Source organism: Sinohyriopsis cumingii, chromosome 13, assembly GCF_028554795.1.
Source record: "Sinohyriopsis cumingii isolate HCF-2022 chromosome 13, ASM2855479v2, whole genome shotgun sequence".
Classification (NCBI taxonomy): domain Eukaryota; kingdom Metazoa; phylum Mollusca; class Bivalvia; order Unionida; family Unionidae; genus Sinohyriopsis; species Sinohyriopsis cumingii.
The window spans coordinates 18,928,014-18,950,846 of NC_142973.1; the positions used below are offsets into that span (position 1 = coordinate 18,928,014).

The 22,833-nt window shown below is 42.7% G+C and overlaps 1 protein-coding gene across 1 annotated transcript in view; it reads left to right on the forward strand.

Moving 5' to 3' along the window:
• The window catches only part of LOC149785008 (putative ammonium transporter 1), a 101,108-nt gene that overhangs the window by 61,660 nt on the left and 16,615 nt on the right, over window positions 1-22,833 (forward strand). The window contains exons 6-9 of the mRNA XM_089978704.1: window positions 2,344-2,577; window positions 3,044-3,182; window positions 21,959-22,053; window positions 22,580-22,706. Coding sequence (XP_089834830.1) covers window positions 2,344-2,577; window positions 3,044-3,182; window positions 21,959-22,053; window positions 22,580-22,706 — 595 coding nt within the window. The remainder of the gene's footprint in view (window positions 1-2,343; window positions 2,578-3,043; window positions 3,183-21,958; window positions 22,054-22,579; window positions 22,707-22,833) is intronic.

The following is a 22,833-nucleotide window of genomic DNA, read 5'->3' on the forward strand; positions in this document are numbered from 1 at the left end:
TTGGTTCATTTCCACTCATGACGGCCTTACATTCAGGTAGTTAGGGACTAATTAGTCCCACGACCAGATGGCCAAATTAATAAGTGGTCCGTGAATACATAAATGCCTGGGGGATGGGGCACTAATTCCTTCCCCCAGGATCAATTAATAAGCCACGTTTGCTGGCACAACTCGTCCAACATGCCCTAATGAGCGAAATCGACGTTAATTTAATACAGCCAGTCAGTCATTCAGTCTGGTGATATTCTCGAGCAACAAAGGCAGAAGCAACACATAATTAACAGGGTTAGAGATGGAAGTGCTGATATCAGAGCAAGCCATTAATGCCATCATTGGCCTCGGTCTATGATTAGCAACAGGCTGGAGCCTTAGGACTCAGGTAAATAAAACAACGCTTCTACATATCTGGGAAGCACAGGAATCTCTTTGGAGAATTAACGCCCCAGGAGGAAACAACAGAAGACAAGTAAATAATAGGATAGGACCAAAACCGTGGTGTCCGCAAACAACGGGTAGTACAGCTACAACATCTCTAGTTATAATTCCTGCTCTCATATTGTCAACACTGGCTACGCAGTATGTGCACAAGCGACGCTAATAAAATCTCATCATCATCATCATCAGTCTGGCCATCCATTGTTGATATGCCAACCTATGAAGATGTGTTCAAGACTAGCCAAACTGAACTAAGCCCACGCGAATTTGCATCGTGTCAGTCAAAACCTGATACCCAAGCCGGAAGAGATAGAGAATGTCTGGTTGTTAAAAGTTGCCCAAGACCTGATAGAAGGGATCTTCAAAGACGAAATCAAGAAGCAGCAAGAAGAATGGACTGAGAAGTACAGACTTCAGACAGCAGCAGCAACAGCAACAGCAACAACAGTCACAGGAACCTGACAGAGGTTTTGTCGACTGCCGTGTGGATACGAAAGAGTTCTCCTTCTCTTTCCTCAGTAGTAGACATTGTCCTCATAACAAGCTTGCAGCCAGACGGGGACGCAATCTTCCCTTTAGTGTTGATAGTAGATAATGGGTTATTTTCTTCCCTTCTGTGTTGATAGTAGATAATTGGTTAGTTTCTTCCCTTCTGTGTTGATAGTAGATAATGGGTTATTTTCTTCCCTTCTATGTTGATATTAGACAATGGGTTATTTTCTTCCCTTCTGATTTGATAGTAGATAATATTTGTTTTCCCCCCTCCCTTATGTGTTCATAGTAGATAATGGGTTATTTTCTTCCCTTATGTGTTGATAGTAGATAATGTTTTTTTTTCTTCACTTCTGTATTCATAGTAGATAATGAGTTATTTCCTTGCCTTCAGTATTGATAGTAGAGAATATGTCAAGTTGTTGTAAGGAATGCTTTCCTTCAGGTCTACGCTTGGAGTATATAAAGCATAGCGTTCGTCATTTTTGATTTGCGCCATTCAAAATGGAAAAATCAAAGAAGATGGCTTCGAACCAGATGGATAAAATGAAGACATTGCAAGAGGCAGTAAATGACCTGGGAATATTTGAGGAATTTTTAATGAGAATGGAGGATGGGGCTTATATCTCTTACAGGTAACAAATATGGAGATGAATAATTTAAAGAAGACAAAGGAAATACTGACAGAGTTAATGAAATAGGAAAATGAGGAGAAAGAGAACAAAGAAGAAAAAGAGAGAACGAGAAAATGAAACGAAAAACTGTAGAAAGAAGAGGAGAATGAGAAGAGAAAACAAGAGGAGATAGAGGAGAAGGAAGAAAAAGAGGAGGATGAAAATGAGAAGAAAAAGAAGAAAAATGTGATGCACAAATTGAGGTGCTGGTGGACAAGAAGGAAGGAGAGGAAGTAAACTAAGAAATTGAAACGGCCCTTTTCAGGGCAACTCTGTTGCCTTGAAAGTATTTACTCTCTTGACTAAATTGTGCGTGTGTGTGTGTGTTGTTTTTTTGTTTCTTTGTGTATGTCTATATAAAGTTAGATGTCCCGCCCCGCCAGGTGTTATAACAAGTTATATGTACCGCCCGCCAAGCGTTACATAAAGTTATATGTCCCGCCCCACCAAGCGTTAGCGTTATAGCTTTTTTACCGCTGTCCCTGTTTCGCCCGATTGAGGTAAGCCATTTGCAACATTGTTGCCAGTGTCCAGTACCGTGACATCACCCCTGTTCCATTTCCTTGACGCTAAACAGTCCCTATCCCTTGACGGTCTATAGGCACACCCACGTTAAAATTCTCCATGTCAAATTCCCCCCAATTTAACATAGAAGTCCCTTGACGCTAAATTGCCCCCTTCACTACTTATGCATACAAAGGTATACACGTTTTCAATAAACAAACTGTCTTTTCTTTTGCAGCTTTCAACTCTTGGTGGCTTCATTTTGTTTTTCGGGTTCCTGACGTTTAACGGTGCCTCCCAGATGTCCCTTAGTAAAGCGGGTGACGGCGAAGCCATTAGTCTCGCCATCGTCAACACCATGATCACAGCAACCTTCGCCTCCTTTACTGCGACCTTCGTGTACCGTATTCCCAGGTTTGGATCTGGTGCTTGGTGTATTACTGTCGCCAGTAACGGTGCAATCACCGGAATGGTAAGATTCTAAACTTGTCTGCCACTCAGTTTATTTTCATGTTTTTGGCTTGTTTTTGTTCATTTTGTCCCCACTACACCCAACAGTAACCCATTTTCTCTTTCAAACTAACCTTTACTCCTCTTTTGTCTCCTTTTTACTTCAGTTCTGTATGGGTATCTATCAATGCATCAACCTTAGCATCACTTTACTTATCGATAACTTTCTCTCTCGCTCTTTTGTAAGCTCCTTCCGTCTTTATTCTGTTATACCGTATGTGTCTCATTATGTGTCTCATTATGTGTATATGTATGTATGTATGTATGTATGTATGTATGTATGTATGTATGTATGTATGTATGTATGTCGCGATTGGGGATTATGAAAGGTTAAAAGGCAGATAGGTATGTGTGATTAATTGAACATATATTGTTCGATCAAGGCCGAGAAACGAAAAGAAACTAAAATCTAATTGTTTTTGTTACAGGTTGCATCTTGTGCCGGATGTAATACTCTTTATCCGTGGGGTTCATGCGTATTGGGTATCACAGCTGGCATCATGTATCACATCTGGTGCTGGATAGTCCGTTCAGTCCATGTAGACGACCCAACCGATGCTGTTGCCAGTAACAATATAAACACACACACACACACATGCATACATATATATATATATATATATATATATATATATATATATATATATATATATATATATATATATATATATATATATATATATATATAATTACACATACACATTAGAAATACATGTATTAACGTCATTAAGTGAGGCTTTCTGGTTAAAACATCCCCCTATTTTTATCAGCACCACTGTGACCTTTCCCTCTTGCCAGGTGTAATATTGGATTTTACAAGTAATATAGGGGGTTAGTTTAGCCTCAATGGGAATTAGCATTACAGACTCCCCCCCCCCCCCCGGGCCTGTTTAGCCTCAATGGAAATTTAACATTAACCACCCTGGGCCTGTTTAGCCTCAATGGAAATTTAACATGGGCAAAAAACCCTGGGCCTGTTTAGCCTCAAGGGAATTTAACATTGGACAAGAAAGACGTTTGGGCCTGTTGAGCCTCAAGGGGAAATGGAATAGGGTTGGGACCCTATTTTTTAAAGAAAAAAAGGGTAGGCAATGGAAAGTCAGTCTCTTCTCGAGAAATAGGAGTGGCCCTGCAAAGGGCCTTTGGGTTTCTTCTTCTTCTTCTAATTTCTTCTATTTATCCACCAACTTCTTATTTTCTGTCCTACACTCTTTCTCTTCTGTTCTTCCTTTTTTCTCTTCATTCTTCTTCTCCTCCTCTTCTTTCTTCCTCTTCTCATTTTCTTCTTCTTTTTCAATTTTTTCATTCCATGCTCTTATCCTTATCCTTTCCTCTTCATCCTCCTTTTCCTCCTTTATTTCTTTCATCACATCAGTTATCATGTCCTTTACTTTTCGTAAGTTGTTAATCTCCATCTTCACTCGATGGGGACTATAAGAATAGTGATCTTCGTTTAGCCTCACTAGCATTTGTTCCATCATGCCCAAATTGTCCAGGACGTCTTGCAATGTTTGCATTTTATCGAGGTGGTTTGAAGCCATCTTCTCTGTAGAATGGTTTGAACGACGAATACTGTGGGTTCTTATACGAAAAGCGCGTACGTGATGGAAAATATCCCCCTAAAACAAAATTGATATTACCTAGATTATCACTTAAAACGCGCGGACGTGATGGAAAACATCCCCTACTTTTCTCATTTCATGTAATATACTATCCACATACGTGAAACATCAATAAACAAGCCCCTAATCTACTATTTACACACACAAAGCATTAAAATGAAACCAAAATTTACTATCCACACAAACCTACGTCAGCGCTTACAAACACAGACACAAACACTATTAAAAAGAGTCAGTGTTTATATTCACACTACTCTATATACTCACATTGGCAAATCGAATGTTATTTCTTTTCTACAGATTGGGGTAGCCCTGAAAAGGGCTGGGGTTTTTTTTGAACTCCATGACACCTGGTTAATGATGGCACCTTCCAGGTCTGGCACCACACACACATCTTCTTCCCCAGTCATTTTTCACCTTTTTGGGGGGAAGAGCAGAGGCAGGATAAGTGGCTTCAGAATCCCAATTTTCTGTCTCTGGGATTCTGAAATTTTCTCTCTCCTCTTCTTTGTTTCTTCTCTCCTCCTCTTCTTTGTTTCTTCTCTCCTCCTCTTCTTTCATCCTTCCCTCTTCTACTAGGGCCTCTGCAGCCAGCTCATTCACTATTAGCCTGGCATATTCCAGGTGTACATGAAGTTCAAGCAGTTTTGCTAGTCTGGTGTTCATTCTCTTGATCAATCAACAAGGGTAGCTAGACTGCCGAACGAGTTTCAATTTATACTAAAATCGCGGACGTGATGGAAAACATCCCCTAAAACAAAATCGATCTTACCTAGATCATAGCCAAACAAACGCGCGGACCTAAAAGAAACACTCACTTTTTTATACTGCCCATCAATATTCTAAAAAATTTTATTAAACAAAAAATATACTATTCACATACGCAAAGCAATCCAATCCAACCCCAAATCTACTCTCACCACACCTCAAACAGCAAAAAAAGCATGATTTTAATCTACTATCCACACAAACGTACGTGAGAACTTACAAACACACAATCCTATACACAAATACATACACTCACACTATAAAAAAGAGTCAGTGTTTATATTCACACTACTCTACATACACACATTGGCAAATCGATTCTTATTTCTTTTCTAAAGTATTGGGTAGCCCTGAAAAGGGCTGTTTTTTTTTGTTTGCTATGGCAATCTTTTAGTTTCTAAGAACGCGACGTCCTCTGATGATAGACTTTCTGACGATAGGTCTGCTTCTTCGGAAAGAGAAGAAGAACTCTTTGGTGTCGATACGACAATCGACAAAGCCTCTGTCAGGTTCAGGTTGCTGCTGCTGCTGTTGCTGCTGTTGTTGTTGTTGTTGCTGCTGTCTCTGAAGTCTGTACTTCTCTGTCCATTCTTCTTTCTCCCTGTTCACTTCTTCTCTGAAGAGCTCTTCTATCAGGTCTTCAGTGACTTTTAACATTCTCACATTCTCTATCTCTTCTGGCTTCGGTATCAGACTGTGTCTGACCCTATGCAAATTCACGTAGGCTTCGTTTAGCTTAGCTAGTTTGGAGCGTAGGAGGATGAGTCGACAATGGATGGTTAGACTGGAAACTACCCCGGTTCTTAAAGTCAAAGCGCGGACGTGAAGGAAAACATCCCTCTACGATTTTCGAGCCGCAACGTTCAATGAGTGTCATGAGAGAGATAGAGAGAAGTGAAAGAGCAGGAATCAACATTGTTATAGCCAAACAAAAGACAAAGGCATTTTTTCAAAACACAACATTTTTTATTCAAAATCACTTAACACTAACCAACAACTCTAACATTTTTAACAATAATCCAACAATATAACATCAAACATTTTTTTCAAATGACAAACATTTTTTTCAATTCACACTCTACTTTAAACAGGGCTGACAACGTTGTGAATGAAATTGTGATTTCCACTGTTGGAAGTCATTAGGCCATTGATGGACACTATGTTTCCTAGCTTGAGACAAAAGATAAGCATACTGGTGACAAAACCAGCGATCTACTTTCACATCGTTTCTAAAAGAAGAACGAGGATCAAAATGAGTCACTAAATGTTCTAAGGAATAGCCTCGGCTGCGATAATGCAGAAAATACACACAATATTGTCCACACACCAAGGAATCTGTACCTTGTAATTTCACATTATTGAATCGTGTGGTCTGAGCATTTCTTCTCATAAAGTCAGTGATATCGTCTTCCAAAGGGGGCAATCCATACGAATCAAAATATTCCACACATCCTTCTTGAGGAAAGTAGACGGCTACCCAGTGGGTTCCTGGGAGATGACTGTCGTCCGTGTTGATGACATAAGCTAGATGGTCTTGAGGTTTGCGATGAGGGAGTTCATCTTTAGCACAGACGACAGGATTCCAAGAAGCCGTATACGAACTGTGGTTCAAAAGGTAATAAGGTTCTCAGGTATCCATGTTTTTTTCTTCTTCACAGGTAATGATAAGTCATCAATTCGATCCTGACCTTTTGCTTGAAAATGTCTGACAAGTAAAAGGCGTTTGGCTCCGACTTCTTATTCTGGTCAAAGAGAGATTCGATGCGACGGCGCTCCAGAGATGTTAATGGAGGAGAAGAATGTTTATCCAAGCCTTTATACCACTCGTTCAACACGAATTCTATCTCGATGACACCCCAAGCTTCGTCCAGATACTCGTCCAATTTTTCTTCTTGGCTCAACATCAGACATTTGTCGTGTTGAATTTGACTGGGATGATCGTTGTTACATCCATAGCACTCTTCCTTGATCAATTCTTTGATTACATCTGTCAGGAATGTTGCAAAACATGAGACTAAATGGGCTTCTTGTTCTGGCCATCTTGACTTCATCATGATAACTTCTTCTTTTTCCACGGTCTCCTCACATTCCATCTCCAAAGTTTCTCCACTAGGTAAAGAGGGAGAACAGTCTTCCATGGTTTCTAATAATCTAGAATGACTTCTCTCAAACTGTTGATTTCTATCGTATTGTCGAATTCTGCATACAGGAGGACGTTCAAAGTTGGATTAACAGGGTCTCGGATTGCAAACTGAAGTTCCACACGAATCTGTCCGGATTTTATAGGGTGGAAATGTCCCTCGTCGCTGCCTTGGTCTGGAGTGAAATCAAAACCCCACAAAGCATAGCCTCCTGCATAATCCTCGTCCGTAATGCCATGACTGGTGTTGGTTCCTAACTGTCCCGTGGCTTCGTACAGGGACAAGTACGACCTCAAGTAATTGTTCTGGGTAAAGTTAGGCTCAAAGGGTCGGGTGCACAAGGTCTTGCCATCGCGACTGAGTTCAATCTTGGACACGCCAAAGTGTTGAAACTCAAAAGGATTTTCGTTGTGGACTCCATTGAAAGATGAATTCCTGACGATACCAACGATCAAACGTTTGGGTGACTGTCCTTGGAACAGATGATCTTCGATCATGGATCGCTGTACAGTGGGAATCGTGAACGTTTTCACTTCCACGCGTCGGATTGGATACTTGGCGGTGGTTCTGCTCAACGTCTGACTGACGTCGTTTCCTACTTTGGGTAACACTTCCACACGTCGTACGTAGAGCCTGGCTTCTTGGATAACAGTTTTGTATTCATTGGCATGGGCCATCAAATTGAAAGCGGCACTGCTACGATTCAGTCTCAGACGGATATCCACTCCGTTCAGCAAATACTTTTCTTGTAACCACATGTCCAAATGCAAACGATCCATCAGTTCTAAACTTCGCCCTTGCAGAATTTTATTTCTACGTGTGTTAAACCCCACATTGTGAGGTTCGTCATCTCTTGTGGGGACTGTGTCGTTAAACGTGCCTGTTGTGTCAGGTTTCCATACCACGCAAACATCCAGATGAGTATTCTTGGCTTCTTTTCCGTACGTCAAGAGATTTTCCAGGTAGGCACGATACGGGTAAGTATCCATGCTGCTGCTGACCAGTTTGTTATTCAAGTACAAGTCCACTTCGCTGAACAAGGAATGCATGAAATTTTGTTGACGGGCGCTACCCTATCATTGGCTCCAGGATTGGTGTTGTCCGTTTTGATCACTTTGACTTTCAAGTACAGGTAACTGCTATTCAGATCGATGGAATCTTCGGGCTGACCTTTGATGTCAAACTCGATGGGAGCAGAATCCGTCAAAGAGGAGACCGGGTGAAATTCCACCCATTGGGATTCTTGCATGGTCATCATGGTGGGCGGCATGGCAAACAGATCCAGTTCCGACTTGGAACAAGCGCAAGACTCTCGGTGCATCATTTTTTTTTTGTTCTTTCTCAATAATCGAAAACGTCTAAGTCTCGAACGGTTCTTCTTTTCTTTGTCTTTCTAGCTTTAGACGTGTGAAGTCTGGTGAAAGGGTGTCTTCTTCGTCGTCTCTTTCTGCCTTGTCCTTGCTGAATGCCTGACTCGGTAGCGTGCAGGGCATTTATAGGTGTTTCTCGTCGGCCCAAAAGGTCTTTACCCGTTTGCAGCAAGACATTTTTACCTGCCCTCATGAAAGCTTCTTTGGGGTTTTGTTTGTCGATGATGACATTTTGGAGAAACTCTTTGCCTTCTGTCAATGCCGCATCTTTCAAGGCGTGCAATCCGCGTGTCACCATCGGTTTCAACACCGGAGCTACCGAACGAAAAGCCGATTTTAACATATCTCCTAAACCGTGTCCTCGCTGTCGAGCAACCCCTCGGTACATTGGATACATGACTTACGAGTCGTGAGAGAACCGTTTTCGAAAATGGAGTTTCACCGCGACTTTTCCTTTGGTGAATGGAATATTTTGTCCCAGATCTCCTTTTATAGCAATGTTGACCGTGTCCAAATACGACTTGCTGACAGGCAAATAGTGAGGATGTACAAATTCGCGGTGAACGTGGTAAGTGTTTCCACCTTCCTCGTCAGCGCTCGTGGCAGAATCCACTTTGAAAGGAATGACACGCAGTAACGGCACAGAGGTGTGTCCCACCACGTTGTACTCCACCACATCGGAGTACATAAACATCAAATTCAGTCCTTGGTTCAGTTCTACCGGGGCACCAAATAACTTGCTAAAAGACTCGTTGTCGGAAATGATTGGTAATTCGTTTTTCTTGAGCATGGTCATTCTCAGGTCCATGTCTCCGCCCAACATGTCAAACAATTCAGGACAAAATAAAATGGACAGGATTTTACTCCCGTCAAATTTCATCATGAAGCGACGAGCTGCTTTGTGGTACTCCATGGTGACACTTTGTTTGACACTTTCCAAAGCTTTCAGAAACACGACATTACATCTGGAGGTAATGGTGCTGACCAAATGTTGACCACTAAAATAGTAGCCTGGGGCAATCAACAAGTGGTAGGACCACTTTTGAGTTTTGTCATCATAGGTTTTGTGATCATATTTGACATGGGTATTCAAGTACTTTTGCATTCACTCGTAATGAACCTCCACCGTAAACAAATTTTGATTGGGAAGGACATTGAGGACTTGGGTCGGGTGAATGATTTCCACTAAAGCCATTTCCCAATGGGCTTCGTGATCTAATGGGATGGCCTGAGGTAATTTGGCTTTGTAACAGCACAACGTGTTCTTGGGAAATACCTCCATGGAACTGTCACTGGGTAAGGTTAAGTAAAATTGGTTTTGGTGACTCATAATTCCAGAGTTCTGTGACTGTCCGAGGGGTTACTGGACGTCAGAGGCGTGTCTCCGCCCAAAATAGGGTTGTTGTTGTTGTTGGAGTGGTGACTGGCACTGACACTGGACACTAGGTTCCCGTGGTTCCCGTTCGAGGTGAATTTCAGGGAGGGATTAGGAAGGAGGTAACCGATGCAACTGCTTAATAAAATGGTCCACAATTGTTTGTCCTTGTTGCAAACTCAGATTGGCGATGGCTGCCCCGATGACACAATACACCACGAAGATTTGGCAGAAAAAGACAATTTGCGTTTAAGGCACACGTTCTCCACACCACACTTGCGTACTTTTTCTGGTGGAGTTTGAAACCTTTCTTCTTCTTCTTTTCCTTTTTCTGTCTTGGTCACTGGTACTGGTACTGGTACTGGTGATGGTGCTGGACTTTTCATCAAGGTCTTAAAATCTTTCAGAGTGGGTACAGCTGTTTCGTCTAAAGCTTTCTGGTGAAAGAGTTGCAGTCGTTGCAAGAGTTGACCGTACTTTTGCTATTTTTCTGTTGCGGACAAATATTGGCGATCCATCAAGGACCGCAATTCGTGTTGTAACTGGGACATCTCGCTCAAATGGGGATTGGGAGGTAAATGCGGGGTGCCTTGTTCTTGCCAACGATGGTATTCCATCCATCGTTTGTAAGGTACTAAAGCTAGTTTTCGTCCTTCCATGGGGTTGTCAGGGGTCGATTCTGAGATCTTGGGACTTCACAGGGCCTTTTTATCTTGCTTCCACCAGTCCTCCCAACATGGTTCCCAAGACTCCTTTCAGTAAGGGACCTAACAAGAGGGGTAAAATACCTCCACGTTGGACCAACATCTTCCTTTGACGAATGGGAATTTTCTTTTGAACCATTTGGCGAAGAACGTGACGATGTTTGCCTAAGCATTGTTTTTGGTGTTTGGACAAAGGGATCGTACCTTTCAAGACGTTCAAACAACATTCGCACACGGTATCGATGACCTCTTTGGAGGCTGATTGAATGAGTTTTTTTCGTAGGGGTGGAGAAGCTTTGGACAGGACAGATAACATGTCCCCATGTTTGACTAAACGAGGAATCAGTCCTTTCCTTTTCTTTCCTTGGGGTTGTTTAGAAGAGGGATGTTTTCTGGAGGGTGACATCTTTGAGTCTTCAGCACCAAAAACACTGATATCCCCGACTTGGTCACAGGCCTTTTTTATACTGGAACGCGTCGCCACTGATTGTCTTTACGGCGTATCAACTTCAGGACAGGCATGACACGTCGTGCAGGGGTACGTAACGGACTAAATCGAGCCAGTTCTTGCTTGGACAAATCCAGTAAACTTTGTAACATGCCAGATCTCTCTTGAACTTTGATTTTGGGAGAAGGTACTTTGTGAGCAGCAGCCACTGCCACTAAATTGGAGGGACCTGCCACTGGGGAAGTTCTTGGGGTCATCAGCGGAGATGTTCTTGGTGTGATCAACGTCTCCAAGTACTCTTCAGTTCTTGGTGTCATCAACGGAGAAGTGGATGAACGTGAGGCTGTCGGAGACGCAGTCACCGCCGTGGCAGATCGTGGTTTGCGAGTGTAAGGTTGCGTCCTGGCCGAAGTGCCTCTCTTGCGACTAGATTTTTGTGGACTTTTCTTTTTCTGGGGACTTTTTCTCTGTTTCTTTTTCTGGGGGATTCTTTTCTTTTTCCGGGGTGGTGTCTGGTAAGAGGAGGGTCCAGCCACTGGAGAAGTTCTCCTTGGGGACCTGGTCTTTTTCTTCTTCTTGGAACTTCGTTTGACTATTTTCTTGGGGAGAAGTTTGGGGGCATTAGGATCCCATCTTAAGAGAGAGCGAATAATGACCCCTCCTAGAGTACCGCTCCCTCCAGGTTTCAAAATGATTTGTTTTTTGGTTTGAGTGTCGATGCGGGGATCGGCCAGTTGGGTCAAAGCGACTTTGTTTCGATCAAAAAAGCGTTTGGTTTGATGAGGAATCTGAATGATCCTTTGGAGTAATTGACGTGCCGTCGCCGTGAACCATCGTAAGACTTCTATGAGACTAGCTTCTAAGACACGAGCTCGTGTTTGTGGATTTTTTTCTCGACTGATGCCATACAAGGCACGAATCAATTTGACGGGAAGATGCGACTGAAGGGACGTCATGTTCAACATGTGTGTGAAACAGAGGAAAAGTGTCTGAGGTTTTTATAGATTTTTTTGTGGAGTGAAGTTAAGTCGAGGACGGAGACGTGTACAGGACAGGTCCTCCGTCTTGGCACCAGTGGTGAAACCAGTGGGTACGAAATCGCATATCCTCGGGGGTCGTAGGTTTCAAATCGACGAGTAAATAGGCGTATGGAGTTTGAGTGGCATCGTCGTACACCTGAGTCAGCCAAGGTGTCCCTAACTGTTTGGCTAAGACTTGCACTTGCGATTTATCTCCAGGGCTTTTAAACAAGACCACGTAATGCGCATTGAGACTGATGGTGCGATGGGCTTTACTTTGTTGAAACAAATTTTGGGTGATGTAAATGACACTGGCATTACGATGATGCCCTTTGCGCGTGAACCACAGTTTAATTTCTTCTTCGTCTTCTCCTAACATGTCGTCGAAAATGACCAAATGGGTTTGACGGGAGTCTCAGACGATGCCATTGTCTTCTTTAGGAATGCCTTCCACAAACACGATGGAATCGCCTTGACTTTCTCGCAAGAGGCTGTACGCCGATTGCCACTCTTTGTAACACCACACGATCCGCTGAGGTGGCCGATCGATCAAATGATGTTTATGTTCGATCAAACGTTTGACGAATTCGGTTTTGCCTGAACCGCTAGGTCCAGCAATGAGCATGTTAAAGGGATGGCGAAGATACAAAGCCTCCCAACAGGCACGATCTAAGTGTTCGTCGATGACTTTGACAGTAGAGGAAGAGGGAGCAGAGACAGCAGAGGTAGCCATAGTGTTAGGAATGTCACTTGTGACAAGAAAACAAACAAGACGAGAGTTTATATACTTTTTTCAGGACACGTTTATTGACTGTTTCAAATATGAACAACACGAAACACAAAAATACATAAAAGTCAAATAGTTATGTACAGGAATAAAACACACATCAAAACGATCAAGGTGGAATATAAACAAGTCTCTGTACAACATGTTTTGGGTAACCAAGATGTCCTAGGGACAGTGTGTAATGTTCTTACAGTCTCTACATGAGGTATTGTCACACAAGTGTCCTCCCGGAATGACCTTTCAGGAATGTCCATGACAGTCCTGTCTTGAAGCGAGTGGTTGTTCTCGGTGACGGGTTCTTCTGGCACTGTCACTAACACAGGTTGAAAAGTAACTTTTTTCCTTGATCAACTCTTGTGCATACTTGGCCACTTCTTGGGTCCAAGCCTCAAAACCCCCCTTTTTCCAGTCACGAACATCTGTCCAATGAGGGTGTAAGTCACAAGCTACACACACATCGTCATACACGTCTTCGGTAGCTAAAAGTTGACGAATCTCTTTTTCCTGTTGAGGTCGAGAAGTATCCAGATGAAACCGCAAAGCTTTGAGCAAAAGGTGTCTTTCGTGACCATTTAAGGTGGTAAGTACTGATCGTAAAGAGTCCACAAGGAATCGGCTGGTAAACGAAATCCCAGAAAACAAGTCACTAAGACACACACCACTTGTCGACCCAAATTGAATGGATACAGTTCGTGGATCATTAATGGTAATGATCCACGGTTTGAATATGGTCATTGAGTTCCTCCCACGGAATCTGTTGGATTACAGGTGATAAAATCGTGGCATGGCAGCCTGTTTTTATAGTCTCTTTGTTTCGGAAACAATACACGTACTTTCTAGCCAGAGATCTTCGTTTTCCAGTGGGAAATTTAAATGTTGCATACTGTAACCGAAACGTCAGACTTCGTTTAGAAGTTTCCTCTTCCGCTAAGTAGATTCCACGTAGAATATGTCGGTAATCCTTTACCTTGTCTTCCTCAATGTGTTGTACTAGGTGAATCTCGAAGTAACCAAAATGATCAACACGTCGATCATCGGGGACCTGGAATATTGAACAAGGTCTGGCCACTGAAACAATTTCTGACGAATCAGTTCTTTTATACCATTCAGGTACCAGTGGTTAAAGATCTGGTGACGTAACGGATGCAACTGTTCTTTACGTTTGACTTGTATTTTGACCAGCTCTCGGTAAATGCGTTCTCTCAGCTCCACAGGCAAAGCAAGAATGTTCTCTTGTAAAGTATCCATGAATAGGTCATGCTAAATCCTCTTTTGTCTGACACAAGACATGTACTGTTTGCACAGACGTGGTTTTAATTCATTGTCGAATCTAAATCATTTAAACACTAATCTACACGTTACAATTCGTTCAGAAGTTTCCTCTTTCACTAAGTCGACATTGCGTAAAAGATGGTAATTCGTTAACTCTTCCTCTGGAATTGGATCCAGTACGTTTACAATGTAGTAGATAGAATTATCCATACCAAACCATTCCTTTTTAAAACCAGGGGTCGTTGATCAATGTCTATCCAATGGAACACTTTCAACTCAATCAGTCCTTGTATAGCATTCAGGTACCAGTGGTTCAAACACCGGTGACGTAACGGATGCAATTGTTCTTTACGTTTCACTTGTATTTTGACCAGCTCTCTTTAAATCCTTTCTCTCAACTCCACAGGCAAAGCGCGAATGTTCTCTTGTAAAGTATCCATAAGCAGATTATGGTAAGTTACTTCAATGTCTCGGTCCCACTAAGGGTAAGTAATGACAATTCGGTGACCATCGAGCGTGTTCTACGTAGGCCGAATCTTGCGGTTCCCAGTGGTGAAGTGACACACCGCAACTGAAGCACTTGACTTTATCTCCTTCGCCCAAGTAGAAAAATCCGGCTCTGGCTAATTCTTCAGGGGTCGGTCCTCCCAGATACTTAGGCCATTTTCCTTTGAACGATTGAAGACGATTTTCAAAGTCGCAGTATTCCGACAAACGCACAGAAAAAGAATGTTCGTCTTTCACAGGTTCGTTTCGATGAGGGTTCGGTGACATGAACAGGAGTTTGCTCAGGACTGGATGACATCCGTAGGGAGGTAAACGTGAAGGTCGACATTTCCCTTTAAAACGAAACCCAGTAATGTGTCCAAGAGGACGAGTGGCATCGCTTTCGCATCTCTCAGGTTTGACACGCACAGCATCACTTTCCATGATAGGGGTAGTGAGAACAAAGTTCCCACGATGCTTTACGGCATCGCTAAGGTCACAACGTACAGCATCGTACCCATCACAAGGCTCACAATCGCATTCCACTTTCGAAGCCCCACACTTGAATTGTGCCTGTCTAAACTTGTTTCGTGTTTCTCTGAAAGAATTCATCTTGTTCGCTTGGTCTTGGTAGTCACAATGAACTATCGATCTTCCCTAGGGTTCCTTTTTATATACAGACCAATACCGACGTGTCCATACGACAACGTAAATAGATTGGGAAGTCTCACTCGCTTCTGGTACACGATTTGATAGACTTTTTCCAAGGGTCGACTGACGATGTGATGAGTGGGTAAACGTACAATCTTGCTGGGTTGATAGGTGGTCACTTTAAAATGTTCATCTTTTCCAGTCTGCAAGGCTTCTTTCACTACCCCAAAGTTGACCACTCGACTGGTACGATAATTCAGAGTCAATCCTTTCACTTTACACTGCGTGTGCCCTTCTCCTTGTTTGTCCCGGTATTCGTAACCGTAATTTTTAGGACCGCCACTGGCGAAACTTAGAATCTTGTCGTCGGGATGCTCGTCTGTCCAGGCTCCTAAACGGTCTCCTTCGATGTCAGGGTGCTGTTGACTCGGGTGATCGATGTAAATGCAACTGTCCGTGTCAAAGTACAGGACGCGTTCCCCTAACAGTTTTAAAGCTTCGTACAATTTTAAGCGAGCATGAGCTGTCACGTAAGCCGCAATGATGACATTTCCAAAAGGGTCGTCTTGTACAAAGTCCAGATCTTCTTCGTAATTGACCAAGATCAAATCCTCGCGAACGACGTCCACGTGTTTCATGTATTTGGTTTTATCGTGAATCATCTGGAAGTAGCGGGAAGGTTCTGTCAAATATTCCGTCTTGAGTAAACACGGTCGTTGTGCCATTTTACCCCACAAGCAATTTAACATCACTTTGGCAAACGATCGCCTACCTTCGTTTTTCTCGATGTGGTCTAAAGAGATGCCTTCTTGTTCATAGTATTTCTCTTTGAATGTCTTTTCGTCTTCGGAAGTGTGACACCAGGAAGGATAGCCGCTGGCTTCTTGCTTCAGTTTCAAAAAGGCATCCACGTAGTCGGCGAAAATGCCTTTCTGCGTGGGGTCACCTTTGTGGTATTGTTGTGTCTTGGGAAAGTGACAAATTTCGTACACTTCTAACAGTTGGTATCCCATGTCCAAAGCTTTGAACAATTCTACGCTGACCCACGTCCCCGTCAAAGCCCGTTCTTCCTGGGTGTGCTGACAAGGCTGATCTTGGTTGCACGTTTCGGCACAAGTACGGCACAAAGGAAACATCAGTTTGCCTTGGCAATGGTGAGGTAGCACGGGATGGTACAAGTCCGTGGGAGTCAAAACTTTGCACTTGATCAGACCTCCGTATTGTCGAATGTTTTTCAGGTCGATGTGGTCCGTCAACAATTGAGGGTGCCCTACAGGAAAGTGACAATATTTGCACACGTAGGGATACAGCGAACACACGTCCAAGTATTTGATTTCTTCTCCTTTCTCTTCGTCGGCATGGTACAGCAAACAGGTGGCATTGGTTCTACCTCCGTACAAACTATCCCTCGGGTTCAGCGGGTCCATGAACTGGTAACTTTCCACGAGGCGTTTAAATTCGGGATCGGTTTTCAAACGGTGATCGTACTCGTGTTTCCACATTTCCACCACTTGGTATCCTTGCTGTTCTAACTTTAGGCGTCGCTGACAAGTGTCCTGGTGCAAGTCTTCCATGGTTCGTTGTAAAAACTGATTTTTAGTGCTACGATCAGGGTAACAGACGGGACATCCGTGAAATAAGCAACCGTTAAACTCGTACACGATCTTGGGGTTTTCTAAGTCCCAGCCATCGACCGAATACGTTCCGATGGTCTTTTCGCCTCCTCCGTTGCGGGCATGCTGAATCCATTTGTCTTCCTTGTCGCACAAGTAATGTAACCAACGTAGGGCTTTGACCGAGTACTGACGTTTGACATAGTTGGTCGTTTGAGGACTGATGACAGCCACGGTGTTTTCAGGCATGAATCGTTGCCGGTACACTAAGGAACACGCTTTGACAATGGTGCAAGCTTCTTTCAAAGGATCGACCCCTCCGTGTTCCATGAACAGTTCTCGAAATTTTCGACAGCAACGCCGTAAAATGTCCACGTCGGAACGACAATACTTTAACATTTCTTCCTGAAAGTCGAAAGGGTCCGAGGCGTGAGCCTGGTACCAAGCGTAGAAAGCTTCTCGTTGTTCGGTACGCATGTTGTCGGGGTCGTAATAGTGAGCCTCAGGTAAATGGGGTAGAACGGCGTGTTGATTGGCTTCCGTATTGAAAAAGTGTGGAAAGTACCCTTTAGCCATTTCTGTCATTCCAAACGTTTTAGGCATTCGACTCAAAGGCATGGCCAAATAGCTCATTGAATCTTTAAACTGCACTTGTCCCACTTGCATGAAAATGATTTTGGCTCCGTTCAAAGTGACTTTAGGACGTTCGGTGCCTTGTTCCGTATAATACCTCAAAAGAAACTGTCCATCGTATCCGGAGAAATTGTGAGCCATCACTGTGGCATGACGATGACAATCTCCATAACGTTCGATGTCCTCTTGGCTCCACGTCTTGTCGATGGGATCTAAGACCCATTGGGCAAAATCGGCTAACGTGTTCGGTCCTCGAAAGATTTTTTCACGCCCTCCAGGAATCTTGCTGCAGTGAGGGCAATGACTGAAAATAGGTTCTTGGATGCACTTCTCGCACGCTCGATGAGCCACGCAGAAATTAGGAATGTGAATGCCGGTCTCTTGCATGCATTCGAAATCGAAAAAGATGAAATTGCCTTTCTTCTTGTGACCGTCCTCTTTCTCTGGTGGGGGTTGGTATTTTTGCGCGTAGCATTGGTGTTCCAAGTCCACGATGTGATGACAAATGTGACATTTTTTTTTCCTGAACATACGTGTGCCTTGGCATTATTGGTACGTATGCCTTGTCCACACGTAGGGCACAATCTCAGGAGTTGACAAGCACATTTCTGCTGTGAACCTTGCGTCTTCAGATGTTGTTGGTAACAGGCAGGGCTGACAAACGTACGCAGACAAGCAGGACAATGTACTCTTTCTTGTCCTTCGCTCAGACAGGGTGGAGAGGCCAAACATCCTGAGCATTTCAATCCGCAATGTTTGTGTTGCTCTCGATTGTTATAGCCAGTCACATTTCTCACAGCATTAACTGTATCGCAGAAATGCAGTGATACTGGTAATGGTATCGAAATGGTCATCGTGATAATAGACATGAATGTATTTTCCGTCCTTAAAGTCTTTCCCTCGAAACAACAGAGGTCCGGGCACTTCTTGAGGGTGTACTTTCAAGTGTATCGTGGAGCTAGGGCATCTTGCAATTTTTGCATCTCATGAATGCCACAGGGTGTGTCTTTGGGCAAGTCGGCTTGTTGTAACAGGAGTTCTGCTTCGTTTCGTTGTTTGGCTCGGTCCGATTGTCGAATAGTTTTCCAGGCTCTTTTCCATTCTGTCGTGTCGTTCTTGTTGGCACAGGTTCGTCCCACCACGATGGCACGGGCTAAACACATCTGGTCTTGAGAATTGTGAATTTGGACGAGACTCTTTTTGGTGCTGCAAAGGTCGTTCACCAGTAACACCTTATTGCGTTGTCCGGTCCCTTGAGGAGGAGAGACGTGGGTCATGTCCAGTGTGGCTTTTCCATCGGTGATGTCAAACTGGTCATTAGATTGTTGCACGTGTTGAATCTTGTCCATGACTTTGGAAGCAGTTAGTTCTGCGGGTCTGCTAAACTCGATCCAAACAGGGGATTTCAAACCGTCGTGTTGTATGGAAATTCTCAAGCGATCGTCTTCTTTGGGTTGACATTGTCGCTTGAGTGCGGTGAGCAAAGAATCCCACACGCCAGTGATGAACTCTTCTGCTTTCTCTAACGGTACTTCAGCCTTGAAATCTTTAAACTTCACCGTGTATTTGTAAGCCGTGGTTCTAAATTTTCGAGAGGAGCGCTTTTCCGTCTCTCGAATGGAATAGTACTTTTCAGGGTTGACTAAGGGTGGTAAACTTTGTTTAGAGAGTTCGAATTCTGGTTCACTCATGTCCTCTTCAAAATCACTGGCATGAATTTGTGCCAGGACTTCAGCCCTGGTACGAGGCGATAGATCACGTTTTTGCCTCTTACTTTCTTTTTTCTTCTCGAATGAATAGGATCGTTTCATCTTGAGTGCAAAACGTCAAATTACTCAAGTTTAAACACCATAGACTAATTTATAGTCATGGCAGACCAGTGTATATAAAAGGTTGTGTCTTGTCCTTTCACTATTCATTTCACTCTCAAACCGAGCACAACGATGGAAGAGACTAGCCAAATCGAACGTTTCATCAGAGCTTGCGAGGAGTCATTAGAAAATTCTCTTAAGACCAGCCGACGGACTACTCTCCTTCCTTTCAAGATAAAAGTCAAGATACTTGCTATATCTGTCGAAAGAAAGGGCATTGGTCTTCAGAGTGTCCAGACCGTCAAAAAAGAAAAACAGGGGCTAGAAAAGGCAAAAGTCAAGACACCTGTTATTATTGTCAAGAAAAAGGACATTGGTCTCCAGATTGCCCAAAAAAGAAATAAGAGGAGTCAGAAGAAAAGAGGGAATCTTCAGAAGAGAGGGATTCTTCAGAGGAAGAAAGCAGCCAGGTGAAGAAAAATAAACAGGAGAAGAAAAGAAGAAGGGAAGAAAGTGAGGAGGAAGAGGAGGAAAAGACTGTGACGGTGAAGAAATTGAAAAAACAGAGAAAGTAAAAAAAAAGAAACAGAAGAAGTGAATGTACTTTCTAAAGTGTTCTGTTGTGAAAAGTGAATTGGATTGTAACTATGGAGAAAAGAATACATTAATTATATAAGGTAAGTGTCTTTGAGTTTTGATTTTAAAATAAGAAGTTACACTCACGCACTCATATACACGTACTATAGGGGTAAATTTTTTTTTTTTTTGAGTTATTGGCAATTGAAAGTGTATCTCTTTTCGAGAGATGTGGGTGGCCCTGAAAAGGGCCTTTGGTTATTGGTGTAGGGGTGAGTTTAAGCAATCAACTTTAACTGCCTTAAGCCTTTGGCACGGCCGAGGCCTACTTCTGATGATGATCATTTGGTTGAAATCACTAAAGGTGGTACGGTAGGCTTAGTCATAGGGTTGGCGTGTTTAGCTCGAGAAGGTCGTATTCTCTTCGGTCGTGATAAAGAAGTCTGATACATTTGTTTCAGACTTCTTAGTACCGTGACGGTTTGACTTTCACCCTCTTATTTCTTTGCTGCTACTTCTTGTTGTTGTTGTTTTTTTTTCTTACCTCTTCTTGTTGCTGTTGCTGTTGCTGTAGGAGAAAAGCTTGTTCCGCTTCCTTTTGTCGTTGCAAAAATTTCTCCAATTCTTCTTTCTGTCTCTGTCTAAAATTCTCCACTTGAGGTAATGAAGAAGGAGACGAAGGTTCCGGAACAAATTCTTGCGAGGTAAGAAAATCCACAAAATCCCAATGTACCTCTTCTGAAAGTAAGTCCGGGTTCCCTTGGGCGGTCTCCACTGCTGGTGCACCCCAATGAATCGTTTTCTGAGTTTCCGTCATGTTGAATCACTGTCGCATAGATTGACTGCACACAAGCGCTAGCGAATCTATATAGACCACGTGACGTCACAGACTGCTCTCTTCGGATTGGATGCGGGCTGACTGAATTTTGTCACGCGTGTTTGGATTGGTCAATGAACTCAATCCGTTTCAATCCTTCCTCTCCCTATATTAAGCGCAGTTCAGCGCAATCACTCACCTGTTCTCGGAGCCTCAAGATGTGGACCGACGTTCAATCTTCCACCCTTGTGTCAACAATGATGTTCAGGACGGACATACCCATGTATGTCCGATCCAAGTGGACTGTTGTCGATAGGACAGATACTAGTCTATGGATGAGAAGAGTTTACATAAAAAGACAAGGATGCCTCAAGAGGGTACATGTGTATGGACCTGCAGTTAGAAGGAGTTTAAGAAGAAGAAGATGTGACAGATGCCGTCTATGTTAATATTAACATAAAACCAAAGGCCTTTTTCAGGGCCATTCCTATTTCTCGAAAAGAGACTGACTTTCCATTGCCTACCCTTTTTTCTTTAAAAAATAGGGTCCCAACCCTATTCCATTTCCCCTTGAGGCTCAACAGGCCCAAACGTCTTTGTTTTCCAATGTTAAATTCCCTTGAGGCTAAACAGGCCCGGGGGGGGGGTCTGTAATGCTAATTCCCATTGAGGCTAAACTAACACCCTATACTACTTTTACACTTAAATCATTTTGCATAATCTTGACAACATAAAGTATTGATATGAATTTTGATGTCATAATGTATTTTTTCAATTTAGCCAGGATAGTATTGGCTAGAGATCACATTATTTGAAATGTTGCTTTTATTTAAATAAAACTTTTATAAGTGAATTTAGTTTTAGAAGTGCAACTTATCGTCGTCAAAATCCAGTTTCAGTTGTTTTTCGAGCTGCAGTGATTCCTCCAAGCCTTTGCCTTTTGATTTTATTCCGATGACGACTTCTTTGGACATGCTTGATAGATTCACTCGTTTTGTGGACAAAACAACAACATTCATAATATTAGGTCACGTTGACTTTTCGGTCATGCGCTTCAAACGTAGGCTTTTGGAGCATGGCAAGGCTGGTGACTTATATCATATTTTTCTTCTTGCAATTTTCGGTTAATAAACATATAAAATACTATTTTCATGGCCCCTTCAAGACGCTGCAATACTTTGTACAAAATTTAAGTGCACAATTTATTCTTTTTGAAAGTAATGTCCATGTTCACTTTCTTACTATTTCAGTGAATTTAGGTGGGGGAACATTGGGCGTTATTGCCGTTGGCCTTTTGGACAGGTATAAAGGTGTCTTTTGTAAATGGAATAGGCATTCAGGACTGGTGAGTTCATTTTTGTTTTAGTTATTCATCCTAATTTTGACATAAAAGGGTAAGAGATTATATCCGATTTAGTAACTTCCGCAAAGACAAATTTGGCGGATGGGCTTTTTTAAATAACCAAAAGCATGTTTGTGCCTAGCAACAACTTGAGCTGTATGTAAACAAACCATTCCCACAAATCAACGTACTTTTAAGGATGCGTTTCTGAAATAATGCAGCAAGCAACATGACTTTCAAAGAGGAATATGTATTTAATCATGACCAGCCAAAGTGTTATGTTTTCTTCATTAGTAATGAGTAAAACTCTTTGTCGCTGTGCAGCTAAGGCAACTAAAAATTGTATGAGGAAGCAAATCCGTGTATTTATGGACCGATATCAGAGCTAAAACGAAATGCAATGACGTTGTACTCGCCAAACGAGGCCTTCATTTGTTGACTGTGTTGAACGGATGTTCGTCTTCTCGCGAGTAAGTATACTTAAGGCCCTGATAGATTCTTTGATTTTAATGATGCCTTTCGATTTCAGTTCCTTGGTTGGCAATTGGCTGGTATGGTCGTCATAATGTGCTGGACTGCATTTTGGAGTGCTATTTCGTTTGGAATTATGAGATGGATGAAGATCCTAAGGGTACCAGAGGATATTGAACTCAAAGGTGAGACCCTCAATAAGGGTTTCGATATTGTCAAATTAAATATGACATGGCAAAAAATCTTTATTTTAAAGCTTTTGTGAAGAAAAAATTAAAATTAGCCAGCAGATTCAATAAATTTCATATACAG